General features: G+C 37.3%; 1 protein-coding gene across 3 annotated transcripts in view; it reads left to right on the top strand.

Moving 5' to 3' along the window:
- Positions 1–1,119: 1,119 nt before the first annotated feature.
- crtc1b (CREB regulated transcription coactivator 1b) overlaps positions 1,120–13,414 on the top strand; it is a 155,289-nt gene continuing 142,994 nt past the window's right edge. For all 3 annotated transcript variants that reach the window (XR_005635342.1, XM_039766588.1, XM_039766587.1), the window contains exon 1: positions 1,120–1,264. Coding sequence is in view for 2 of the 3 variants with exons in the window: in XM_039766588.1 (XP_039622522.1) it covers positions 1,139–1,264 (126 nt within the window). In the remaining variant the exon portion in view is untranslated. The remainder of the gene's footprint in view (positions 1,265–13,414) is intronic.

Below are 13,414 nucleotides of genomic sequence, written 5' to 3'. Positions count from 1 at the left end.
ATTGTGTAATCGACTCTCTATATATAAAATCCTAAGCCTAAAAGTGCAACGATGTTGTGCAATGATTTTATGTGACGTGTTTATGTCACGTTTTTTGTCACGCTTTAAATCGGGCTTATTTTAAAACCTACATATATATGTTTGGTATCATTCTTTTCAGAATTGATCGGACTTTGTTGTGATGTTGTTAGATTTTCAGATTGTTCTTCCCTATTTAAATTCTAAACTAAAATATCAAGAAAGTCGTGCATCGAGCATAGTGGACCTCAGTTTAACGGGAATGCTCCAATCGGTAAGAGAGTAAATATTTTATTCTCATTTCATGATCTTTACTACGTTAAATAATAATTAATTTTTCTTTTACATATTTATAGAATTTCGTGATTTTTACTCCAATAAATAATAATTTTTCTTTTGTACATGTACAGATTTTACTAATATTCCTGCTGCAACTGGGGGTTGGGCGCCAAAGACGCTTGCCTCCGTAGTTAATGTATATTTACCTGTTTCACCAACACCTTTATCCAAGGAAGCTTACAACATTTGGGATAGTTGATTGCTTTTCTTTTGGTTTTCCTATTGGAGCACAGGAAGGTGAGGTGATTCACTCATGGTCACACATTGTCAATAGTGGGATCAGAACCCACAATCTCAGGGTTTCAGATCCTAGGTCCAAAACAGTAACCATGTACTGTAACCAACACTGCCTTTATGTTTGAACTATTTGTTAATACTTTTTGGGGAACTTCATATCTGTTAAATGAATTGGTTACATTTTAAGTTTATGTGTTTTTAATTGAACAAGAAAAATGTTTGATAATATAAAAAACTTGTAAAGCAAGAAAAACTTTTTTAACTGTTTTTATTTATAGTTAGAATAAATATCACCCTTATATATGTAAATAGTTTTTACAATTATATTGGAGGGTAATATGTTAGTATCAGGTTGTATGTGTCCTTTTATTTCATAGTTTATATTTCTTATTGCTTAATATAACTCTTGGAAAATAAAAACTTCCTTTAAAGTCCGCCTCGTAACCCCGCCCCTCTTCCGAGGCGAACGTACGGAGACCGCCCACGCGCCTCTGCGTCCTGACGTCACGTCCCGCGGAGCGAAAGAGGAGGAGAAGACCGAAAAATGGCGACGTCGAACAATCCGCGGAAATTTAGCGAGAAGATTGCTTTGCACAACCAGAAACAGGCAGAGGAGACGGCGGCCTTCGAGGAAGTGATGAAGGACTTGAGCATTACTCGAGCGGCACGGGTGAGTAGCGTCGTCACTTGGGGGATGGTTTCCCCCTGGCCCGGATGAGGGAACCAAAGGGGAGGGGGTGGTGGGAGGTAAACAATAACAAACGCGAGTGTGGCAGCCAGCGGACAGTGGCGGGGCGGCCTGGCATGGTCTCCCCGCACCGCCACCTGGTCCTCGGCGGAACCAGCTGCTTCGGCCGTCAACTTGGGTATGCTGCTCCGGTGCCTGTAAGCTTTGAAGGCCGCTCACGTGCCTCAGCACCAGAGCACAGCGTGGCAAGGTTTCCCCTCGGTGTTGGTGTCTACCCGTTTGGAGCATAATTGCTTTAATGGACGAGTGCTGACGTACCACCTAAACTGGGGTACCTCATTAACTGGCCTGTCGCTTTACCCATGCCGTGAACTTCGTTTTCATAGCACTGTTCGCTTAGCGGAAACTGAATCCTATGGGTCGCCTTTTAAAAGTGGGCGGGTTCGCCCGCGTCAGACACGCTGAGCTGCTGCTTGTTGCCATGTCATTTGGAAGCTTCTTCTTGTGCTAGCTAGCCGCAGCAAGGAGATGGGTTGCATCGGGAGGGAGATGCTGAATCTCGAACTTTCGTCGTAATGGGGTTTGTGCCATGGGAAGAAGACAGTTGTGGACGCGAAGGCTGTCGTTGCGTGGGCGTGTTAATGTTTTAAGTGGCTTTGCATTACTAAAAACAAACTGGTGGGTGTACATTCAGATGTACCTGTACTGGAATTAAAGTGTTGAAAGGAAAATTGTGCTGCCGCGTTGTCTAAGAGTGATTAGTAAAAAAAAGAAAAATGGGTGACTGTAGAATTGTAGACGTTGCATTTAACGTTAACCAGAATTTACTGGAAATAATACAAACTGTTCAGTATTCATACACTTAATTGTATGTAGTACTACCTGTAAATTCAATTATACAGAAAGATATTCTCAGTTGTGTGCTGCCTTATTGCACCTTACTATCTGTTGCTCTTTAATGTAATATTTGCACCAACTGTCAATCGCACCTTACTCTGTTTGCACGTTCTGGTTAGTCTGGCTAAACTGCATTTCGTTTAACCTGTACAATGACAAAAAAGTTGAAACTAATCAGAGCAGCTACCCATTTAAGTCATAATACTTTTTCTGAGTTCATTTGCTTAGCACAGATTCGCAAGAAATCCGTACCCAGGACACTTTTGGGAAAACTTTGATGGAACAATCCCAAATGTGTGACCAGTTCACATTTGACTGTAATCCTAATTTTATTATATTTATAATTCTATATAATAGTTCAAGGGTGTCAATATATGATATCAAACAAAAATACTTGTTTCAAATTATATAGGGGTTGCAAGATGAAATGTAACACCCTGCATTGTTACTGTTCTAAAGAAGGCAGGTAGCTTTTCACCTAATGACTACAGACCAGTGCCACTTATGCCTTACATCATTAAGACCTTTGATTATAGACTATGAGTCCCCTTGTGATAGATCAGTTGGACCAACTGCAGCTTGCCTAGGTTTGCTGTCACCTGAACAAAGCTAGTAGCAGTGTTGAAACTGTTTTTTGATTTTTCCAGTGGCTTTAATATTATCTAACCATCCCATTTGAGGCATAAGCTCAGAGATATGCAGGAGAATGAATCTATTGTGTCTTGAGTAATAGACTTACCTGTTGGGCAGATTGGCATTTTTTTAGTCACTGTGTCTATGATGTGAATGTGAGCACCACTGTAGATATCACAAGGAACATCCTGTATCTTTTTCTCGTCATTCTGTACACCTCATGCTATAAATATCATACCAGGGCAAGTCACATGTTGAAACTATTTGATGATTCTTTTCAAGGATTGGATGTAGGGGTGGTGCATTGCTCCAAGTACATGGTAGTCCACATCAATGACAGGCTGGACTGGTTTTGTAACTTAGAGAAACTATATATGAAAGGGCAGAGCAGACTTTTTTTTTTTCCTTTGAAGACTGTGTTACTTTAGTGTGGGTGGTGACATCCTTCACATATTCTACAACTCTGTGATGGCCAGTGCGATTTTCTGCTCTGTGTTGTGCAGGACTGGTAACATCACTTCAAGGAAGGCCAGTGCCTTATCTACAAGTTAATTAAAAGGGCATGTTCCGTTGTGGGAAGCACTCTGGAGCTCTTGGAGATAGTAGCAAATGAGAGAATGAAAGCAAAACTGAATGCCATTATGACCAATGCTGCACATCCTCTCTATGTCACCCTAAAACAGAGTACTTTAAGCTAACACATTTTTAGCTAACATGTGTCAAGAAATGCTACTGGGGCTCCTTTATGATAATGACAATACACCTGTATAATTCCTCACTATGAATGCAGCTGTCAGATGAGAAGTTTTTTTTTTTTTTAGCCATTCTGTTGTATATTTGCGAAGGGTGTGTTGTTTGTCATAATATTATAATAATTATCTTCTGTAAAAAGCCATTTTTTTTAGGTATATAAATATCTATCTGTTGTAATAAGGACGCCGTATATCGCCCGGCCCGGCACAGACTGACGCAGAGGCACATACAAAATGAACACAGGCTTTATTTATATTCTTCAGCTGTGGGACACGTCTTCCCAGTGCCACACAGCCCAACACAGTCCCAAAGTACAAGTACAACAAAGGAAACACTCTCTTTGTCCACCACTCCTCCTCATCAAGCTTAGTCCTCCTCCCGACTCCGGCCCCCGAGTGGTGGTGGCTGGTCCTTTTTATAGCCCACCTGGAAGAGTTCCAGGTGCCTGACCACCTGGTCCTAATTGCACTTCCGGGTGGGGCTGAAGACTCATCCATGCAGCTCCCCCTAGTGGCCATCCGAGCTCCCAACCAGGCTGTGGAAGACTCCATCTCCCATGGAGCCATGCGAAAGGGTGGGGGATCACTGTCGGCCAGGGAGGCTGCCACCAAGTGTCCCGAGGGAGGTATTGAGGTGCCCATGGTTGCTCCCCCGGAACAGATGCAGCAGGGGCGTCCCGGCCACACATGGGACCCGGCTGTCCATCACACTGTCTATCTATCATTGTGCCTCTTACTGTAAGAGGAAAGCAAAACCTGTTCTTACTCAACCTTAACCCTGCCAATTTAAAATCTCTTTTTGGGCCCAGTGCATATTAGGTGTTTCACATGTTTTTAAAAGTACATAATTTGAAGTAAAATTGGGAAGCTAAAAGTATAGAATCTGTTTCATGAAGGTTGACACCCAAAGTCAGATATGTTCCCTAGTGTATCATTACTTAATTTCACTGTATGTAAACATAGTCACATGCAAAAATGTATTTAAAATCTGCTTTTCTCATGAAAATTTATTTAGCCCTGTTCACATCATTGCACAAGAAATGTGGCAAAGTTTGAACAAGTAGCCTATTTCTATGAAGTATGAATCCACAAATAAAAGCATACAATTGCGGTATGTAATTTCTGCATATTATTTGGAAGTTTGGAAATCTGTTGCAATTAAACATAGGAACCTTTTATCATTGAACCAACACTTGTCAAATCTAGTATGCACACATAATGTTACAGCACTGTGGAAATGTTTTAAGTCACAAAAGAAAAAATGAAAGTTGGTTGCCTGGGTTCTGTTAATTGCTTGTGAAAACACTATATACGATTATAATAATGTAAATAAACATGAATAAAATTAAAAGTAACACAAATTTATTGTGTTCCAAAAAATTGTTGATATATTGTGGGATTCCCAGAACAACACAGGTTTGCCTCGCAATTCTGTACTAGAGATGCCATGATTATTTCATGTATATGTTGAAGTCCATGGGCAGCACCTCCAATTAAAATAAAAAGGCAGTGATTAGCTGAACCAGGTGTGCTGGTAGTGCACTTTAACATTAGATGGATGTATTGAATGGCAACACAAGATAATGGAAACTAACAAGCTTAGACAGGCATGAAATCATAATTTTTCAGCAACAAAGTTATATTCAGCTAGCCATACCTCACCAGACTGGATTTTCAAGATGTGATCTTCATGCTGTCATTAAAGAATAAGAAGGCATGGCAAGTTTAAGGCAGAAAACACAGTGAATGTCCCAAAAGTTATCCTCATGTTGTGAACAGTACTTAAACGTCAACTGTTTAAGGAAGTCCAGTTAAGTTCTTGCTTATGTTTATGGTACCAAAATACAGGCTTTGACAATGTGAATAAATCTTAAAAGAAATGGATGTGTAGTTCATATTGTAGCTAAAAAGACATTCTTTCAAAAAGGCAACAAGCAGAAGAAACTGCAGTGTGCAAATTAAAAAATTAAATAATGCTTAATACTAGGGAAATGAGTAGGTGCTTATCACATAATCCAATTGAAATTATGATTTTAATGATAGTATAATTTAGTATATAGAGTGTATCCATCCTCCGAAACAAGGCCCAATTTTCCACTTAATCACAAATTACTGTTTTTAATTTAGAATATTTGAATTGTGAAAAAAACTACCTTAAGTACATATGTGAAAAAGGAATTGAAATTTTGCATTTAATAACAACAATAAATCTTAATGAGCTCCCTGCCCGGGGTTTGTTTCCTGACTTGCGCCCTGTGTTGGCTGGGATGGGCTCCAGCAGACCCCCGTGACCCTGTAGTTAGGATATAGCGGGTTGGATAGTGGATGGATGGAAATCTTAATGCGTACTATAAATCAAATACCAAAAACTACCACATCATTAACACTCCTACCAGCAACATTCAGTAATAATAATGACAAATACTGTAACTTAAAACATTTGACGAAAAATATTCAGCATAAATTACCTTAAGGGTGGTACAGTGGCACATGATAATATTGCTGCCTCACAACAAGGGGGCCAGGGTTTGTCATGGGTGCTTCCTGCATGGAGTTTGTAAATTGTCTCCATGTTAGGGGCTTCAGTTTCCTTATACGGTCCAAAGTCATGGAGGTTAGTTGAACTGACAATGCTTAATTGTCCTGTGTGTGTTCACCCTATGTTGTATTGACACTGAGTCCAGGGATTGTTCCTACCTTGAACCAAATTCTTGTTGGGACAAGCTTCAAATGCCAGGTAACCCTGCTCTAGACAACTGGGTTTGGAAGATGGATGGATGGACTTGTTTTAAATCGATCTACTGTATTTCAAAGCCATAGACATCAAATTGTGTTGTTTTGTTGTTTTGGATGGTAGCCTTGGCATATGAAAAGTGAGCCCAGAGTTCTTTAGCTGATATATACATTCCTTTTAGTGGATCTTCTTCTGATTTGTACAGGTGCCGGTCATAAAATTAGAATATCATGACAAAGTTGATTTATTTCAGTAATTCCATTCAAAAAGTGAAACTTGTATATTGGATTCATTCATTACACACAGACTGATATATTTCAAATGTTTATTTCTTTTAATTTTGATGATTATAACTGACAACTAATGAAAATCTTAAATTCAGTATCTCGGAAAATTAGAATATCAATTAAGACCAATGCAAAATAAGGATTTTTAGAAATGTTGGCCACCTGAAAGGTATGAACATGAAAAGTATGAGCATGTACAGCACTCAATATTTAGATGGGGCTCCTTTGGCCTGGATTACTGCAGCAATGTGGCGTGGCATGGAGTTGATCAGTCTGTGGCACTGCTCAGGTGTTATGAGAGCCCATGTTGCTCTGATAGTGGCCTTCAGCTCTTCTGAATTGTTGGGTCTGGCGTATGGCATCTTCTTCTTCACAATACCCCATAGATTTTCTATGGGGTTAAGGTCAGGCGAGCTTGCTAGCCAATCAAGAACAGGGATACCATGGTCCTTAAACCAGGTACTGGTAGCTTTGGCACTGTGTGCAGCAGATGACATGGCACCCCAAACCATCACTGACTTTGGAAACTTTACACTGGACCTCAAGCAACGTGGATTCTGTGCCTCTCCTCTCTTCCTCCAGACTCTTGGACCTTGATTTCCAAAGGAAATGCAAAATTTACTTTCATCAGAGAACATAACTTTGGACCACTCAGCAGCAGTTTTGTCTTTAGCCCAGGCAAGACGATTCTGACGCTGTCTCTTGTTCAAGAGTGGCTTGACACAAGGAGTGCGACAGCTCAAACCCATGTCTTGCATACGTCTGTGTGTGGTGGTTCTTGAAGCACTGACTCCAGCTGCAGTCCTCTCTTTGTGAATCTCCCCCACAGTTTTGAATGGGTTTTGTTTCACAATCCTCTCCAGGGTACGATTATCCCTATTGCTTGTTCACTTTTTTCTACCACATCTTGTCCTTCCCTTCGCCTCTCTATTAATGTGCTTGGACACAGAACTCTGTGAACAGCCAGCCTCTTTAGCAGTGACCTTTTGTGTCTTGCCCTCCTTGTGCAAGGTGTCAATGGTCGTCTTTTGGACAACTGCCAAGTCAGCAGTCTTCCCCATGATTGTGTAGCCTACAGAACTCGACTGAGAGACCATTTGCAGGTGTTTTGAGTTAATTAGCTGATTAGAGTGTGGCACCAGGTGTCTTCAATATTGAACCTTTTCACAATATTCTAATTTTCTGAGATACTGAATTTGGGACTTTCATTAGTTGTCAGTTATAATCATCAAAATTAAAAGAAATAAACATTTGAAATACATCAGTCTGTGTGTAATGAATGAATCTAATATACAAGTTTTACTTTTTGAATGGAATTACTGAAATAAATCAACTTTGTCAGGATATTCTAATTTTATGACCGGCATCTGTACTGTGATTTTAAAAACAGTGTTGCATGTGAAAATGTTAAAAAAGGTAAAAATTCCAAAGGGAATGTGAGCACTTTTGTTTTATCAGTCACTAAATGCAAGTGAATCTTACCATCTTGATAGATTTTCTGTGTAATGCCACATGCCTTCATTAAAGTATGTGTCAGATTTGTTGACTAAAAATGAATATTTACAGGGGATTGGTACTTAAATAAAATATATATTGTAGAGTCTGAAATAAGTTTTTATATAGTAATTGAGCACCATTAGTGAGTTTTACATAAAATGAGCCACATCAATTAAGTTGTATCCGGTTAAAAAAAAAAAAAAAGGCCTTTGAGCATTGTACACTGGATCAGCAGGGATCACATGCCAGTTTATTACAGTAAGTATTTTACACCCTGAAGAGGCCCATTTAAAACTAATCACCCATGTACAGTATATGTGAATGCTTTCTTTGAGATGTGTTACATCATTTGTCTGATTGCTTCTTACCCATGCTTGCAGTGGGTGATATGCAGCAACGCCACTTTTCAAAACAGGTGAACATCCTGCAAAATATTTTTTTTCTATCTGAAGTGGAATTTTTACATATAAAGTTAATTGAAGTGCTTATTATTAATATTTTGACATTTTCTGCTACCGTGATATAATAGCTCATGTCAGCTCACACCTTAATAAAGTTAGAACTTGCAGTAGCCTTTAAATTTTTGTCTTGAAGACACAGCAGGATTTTATTTGTCTACCCTGATCCTGCACAGTTATTTGGTTACTAATTCAGTATTGTCAGTCTAGTTTGTAAGTTCATTATTAGTATTCTATAGATTTGTCCGTTCCTGTATGTTCCGTCCTGAAACCTGTTATTCTTATGGCAAAAAAAATGAAATTGCTTATGGAATGCATGTCATAATTTCTACCAGAATGTAGTATATTTTAATGGTTTGCTTGCTAGAGATTGAGCTAGCATCATTATGGGTAAATGTCATTACCCACAGATGACTGGTTTATAGTGCCTTGGAATAAAAGAATACACACTGGAATTCTTAATAACAGTTTTTCTGGTTATAACATAGTTTGTATCTGTTCTTAGGAACTAGTGAGTTCCCTTTTGAGTTCCTAAGTTAGATTTGATTGTGTCATGTTAAAATATAGATAGATGTGTAATGTGAATATAAATGTCTTTATAGAATATGAAGTTCAAACTTAAACTGTGCAAGGTCAGTGAATAAAATGCATGAGTTTGTACTTCCTTGTTTGAGACATACACAACTTGCAAAGAAACAGTTCAGTTGCTATTCATTCATATTATTTGTTAAACTTTCATGCATCATAATTCTGATGTTAAAAATCACACATTGTTATTCTCAATGCTGACACAAGTTCAGTATTAATGACCAATCAAAGAAAACTTCATCTCTATGTTTTTCTTCCCTTCCTTTTTTTAAGGACTTCATAATTATTATTATTGCACGCTAGATTTACCCTTTGCACAAAGGTGAAAATTGACTGACTAGGGTAAAAATACAAAGGATTCTTAGTTTAAGCACGCTTGCTACATCTCTTAGACAAATAAACAGACAGTGTGAAATGAGTGCTTTTCTGTTTTCCCTTAGTTATATCAGTTTGTGAATCTGAAGTTTGCATGTGCATGAATTGTATATATCAGATTGCAAATGCCAGTCTTTGCTTTCTGGAGTTTATGGTTTATAGAGCAACATGAATAAATTACCAAGAGGTGTGGTAGAAATTAGGCCTTTAAGAACCTTCAAAACTCAATGTGATGTTTATTTTGGATAAAATAGATCAATAGGATTAATGAGATTATTGATGACTGATCTGTTCTAGCCAGAATTATTATATGTTCTGTTATAAGGGTGAAATAAAGAGTACAGTAGTGCTAATTCACATTGCTCTGGAGAATAATTTGTATTTGAAAATGAAAGTGCTGATCTTTCAAACTGGATCAATGGTTGTCCATTTCATTGATAAAAATAACTTGCTAACCAAAAAGATGAGTGGGCTTTTTTCCTGAAAATGATATTTAAATACACGATAGTTATCTGAAAAATTATGGTATATTAAATGATAAATATATAACTTTTCAGACACATTTCTTGAGATTTTAAAAGTCAGTCAAGTGTTAGAAGTCTGGTAGAGTGTTTGAATTGGCAGATGGGATTCTTTACTTAATTTCCTCCTCCCTGCAACAAAAAATCAAGGAAGACGTCTTAAAATGAACAAAGTACATTGAAAGGTATAATGCATTTCACTTCTGCTATCTTAATGTACACCACAAAGTGTAAGTATGTAATATAAATACTTATGATTATTGAGGTCTGTCTGCAGTTGATCTGTATTGTCTTTGTTTTTTGATGCATTTATTGGCAGTTTCCATTCAACTGTGGAGGATGTTGTACCATAGTGTTTTTTGTTTTTTTTAAGGGTTTTACAGTAAAGAGCTAAGTTTTGTTTTACCTCTTGAATTAATCTGTTATTACTGAGGGAAAGGTATGTAGTAGCTCATATAAACGACATGATCTGTTTGTTCTGTGGAATGAATACATCAGCTAAAAACACTATGTGCTTCAGCATTTGGTAAAGCAAACTCTCAAATCATGGCTGTGCTTTTTAGAGAGAGAGATTTAGTTAATATTAGCATTCAGACAATTGTGAATGGTAGAGAAAACATTTGTTTCTGTTATCTTTTCTTCCTTACGCAATGTAACGTTTGTGGGTATGTCTGTGTGTGTGTTTCTGAGTGGTTGAGAGTTTTAAATGTGATCTTAATTGCAGGTTGCAGATATTCTTGCTGCTAGCTTTATTCTAGGTTTTCAAGTGGTGGTCAAAAAGTTTAGAGAAACACCAATGAAACCAAATAAATTTTATTTTATTCTTCGTTGCCTAGTGAGCAAATGTTTAGCAGATAACACATTTTCAAAGAACTCTTAACTGGGAAAATGTGAATGTCGTAAGATCACAACATCGCAAAGAGTGCCAAGTTTTTTAATAAAATATTAAAGTCAATTTTGAAATATTTAGACAATTCCCAGAATAGTTCTGGTTATTTACAAAAACTATGCTTTTTAGATGCACAGCAGGTTGCTAATTATGAAATTGGCAGTGATACTTTGTTTTTACCCATAAGTGGGTAATTTATTTCTCAATGTAGAGGCATGTGGTTGATTGGGGAAAAAATGAAAAATTGTTTTGTTCAATTGAGGAATATACAGAAAACACACTGTTTAAAGAAGTTTATTAAAATCATGTGTTTGGACACCAAGTTGCACCTGCCATTTAAACAGAATTGGAAAGAAACTGGAAACAGTGAGAAAATATAGTGCAAAGTTGACAGTTCTGACAAATTGCAGTACTGTAGTTACCTGAAGTTAAGACATTTCTCAGTTCTACCTGTAAACTAACATCAGGAATTTAAAATGGAATGTGACTTAGTGAATCCTATTGTAGAGGAAATAGATTCATACATACACATTGATCCAAATATAGACAAACATTTTGAAATGCCTGAATTTTAAAAAATGCCCACTTATCCATCTCTAAGGAAAATAATGGACAAAGTTAAGCGATTGTGTTTTTTCTTTTTGAGTCACAAAAGGATGGTGAAAATGTGAAAATAGCACAATAGAAACAAATGCAAATGCTCATTTGGATTATAGTTGCCACACATTCAAGATTGTGTCTATAATAAAACTGAAGGTAGAAATGTAGTCTGAGGAAAGGAAATTAGATTAGTTTAGATAAACTTTTTAATCCCTTGGGGAAATCTAGGTGCCTACAACAGCAGAACCATAAACAAGGGTACAGACTTGGTGTGGGAATGTATTGTCTGGCAGCATTGTGTCAGTTAATCAAAAAGAAGGTGGAATAGGAAATTCCTATTTACAACCTGTCTTGAATTTTTGTTTTACTAAATAGTTAATGCAAAACTATGGCAAACTCCAGTTTTCTACTTGTGATTGGTGGCAGAATTTACATCTACATGTTTTAAACAATCAACATATCTACTCTTGGTGGCTAGGTATCTGTTCTCCAGTGCTTCTCTCTCTTATTTACGTCATTGTGAACCCACTAGTCGCACTCTGTTGCTGACCAAATTATCAGTACTTGGACCCTGTGAAAATGGTGGTATCTGTGTCAATCAGAAAGCATACAGAGGTGGCAAGAAACAAACAGCAGTGCCCTGTGAGACTGCCAAACAAATGTCCAAGTCTTACAACATTAATACACCATGCATGCAGGTGAAGTATCCTATCAGTGCACACGTTAACAACTTGTTTGTCAATATCAATCAGGAATTCCAAAATAAACATTAATAACAAATATGTACATGAAATAAGAGAGTAGGCATATGATTTGAGGTAAATAAAATTGTTAAATGTGCAACATCATACAGAAGTTCACTGAAAATTGTGTGATAAGTCTACCACCCCAAAACTGAAGCACATAAGTGTAGGCCATTAGCAGAGCTTGTCTTCTGTTGTACACTTGGCTATTTGACATGTGTCCTTCAGTGCATAAACTTAAGCACATCATTTTCAAGTAGTCTTCTAATTAATAATTATAGAAAATACAGTGGTACGCAAATAACTGCCATGATATGATTTCAAGTGAAAAAAAAGTTTCTGTCCAAATAAAGAAGTCCATGGCATGCCTATGGGATGTGTATTGTTATGTTTAGTTTGCTTTGTAAGTTTACAGTGTGAAACGCAGCCAAAATAACTGGAAATTGTAACAAAGCATTGAAATGTCACTGATTCAAAGCAAAGCAAACAAACTATGAATGTGGAAATACCTTTTGTTTCTGTTTTGGCAAATTTGGGACTTGAAATTCTCTTATTGCTAGCTGGATGCAAGCTTTGATGTCAGTTAACAACTGAAAACTACTGATGTATTATTACTGCTATAAGCAGAAAGCTGCATATATGTTAATCCGCATTTACTGTTGCATGTCCTCCTGGTAGCGCTGAGTTTAGAGAGGAGGCATATCTTGTGTGGATTCTTCTTTCTTACATTGTGCTTAGTGTGACTGGTACATGTCTACTTCTCTGTGGTCCTATATTAGGAGCATTTCCTTTCATACAAATTTAAGATCATTTTAAACAAAATTAAAAAAATTCTTTACATATGCCCCAGTAAAAATGTTGTTTTCTTACTCTTGCTTTGTATAGGTTATGTTATGATTACGAGTAATTAAAATGTTGATTGTAACGAACAGTCCTGCTTTCAGTTATTTTATGTATTTCTTTTAGGTCTGTGTGATTTTTGTGAAAAAATCATTCTGATTTTCTTTTGAACTGCAGTATTACACGATTCAAGTTAATAGGAAATTGAAAAATGTTTAAAGAGGCTTCCTATTTGTCAGCATTAACCCAGGTTTCAAAATTTGCATAGTGTAGACAACAGGCAAAGCAGAGAGCTTCTTCATTCTATTGAAGTGTGCA

Source organism: Polypterus senegalus, chromosome 10 (genome assembly GCF_016835505.1).
Source record: "Polypterus senegalus isolate Bchr_013 chromosome 10, ASM1683550v1, whole genome shotgun sequence".
Classification (NCBI taxonomy): domain Eukaryota; kingdom Metazoa; phylum Chordata; class Cladistia; order Polypteriformes; family Polypteridae; genus Polypterus; species Polypterus senegalus.
Note: the sequence above shows the minus strand (reverse complement) of the source record. Positions and strands in the feature narration are given on the sequence as shown.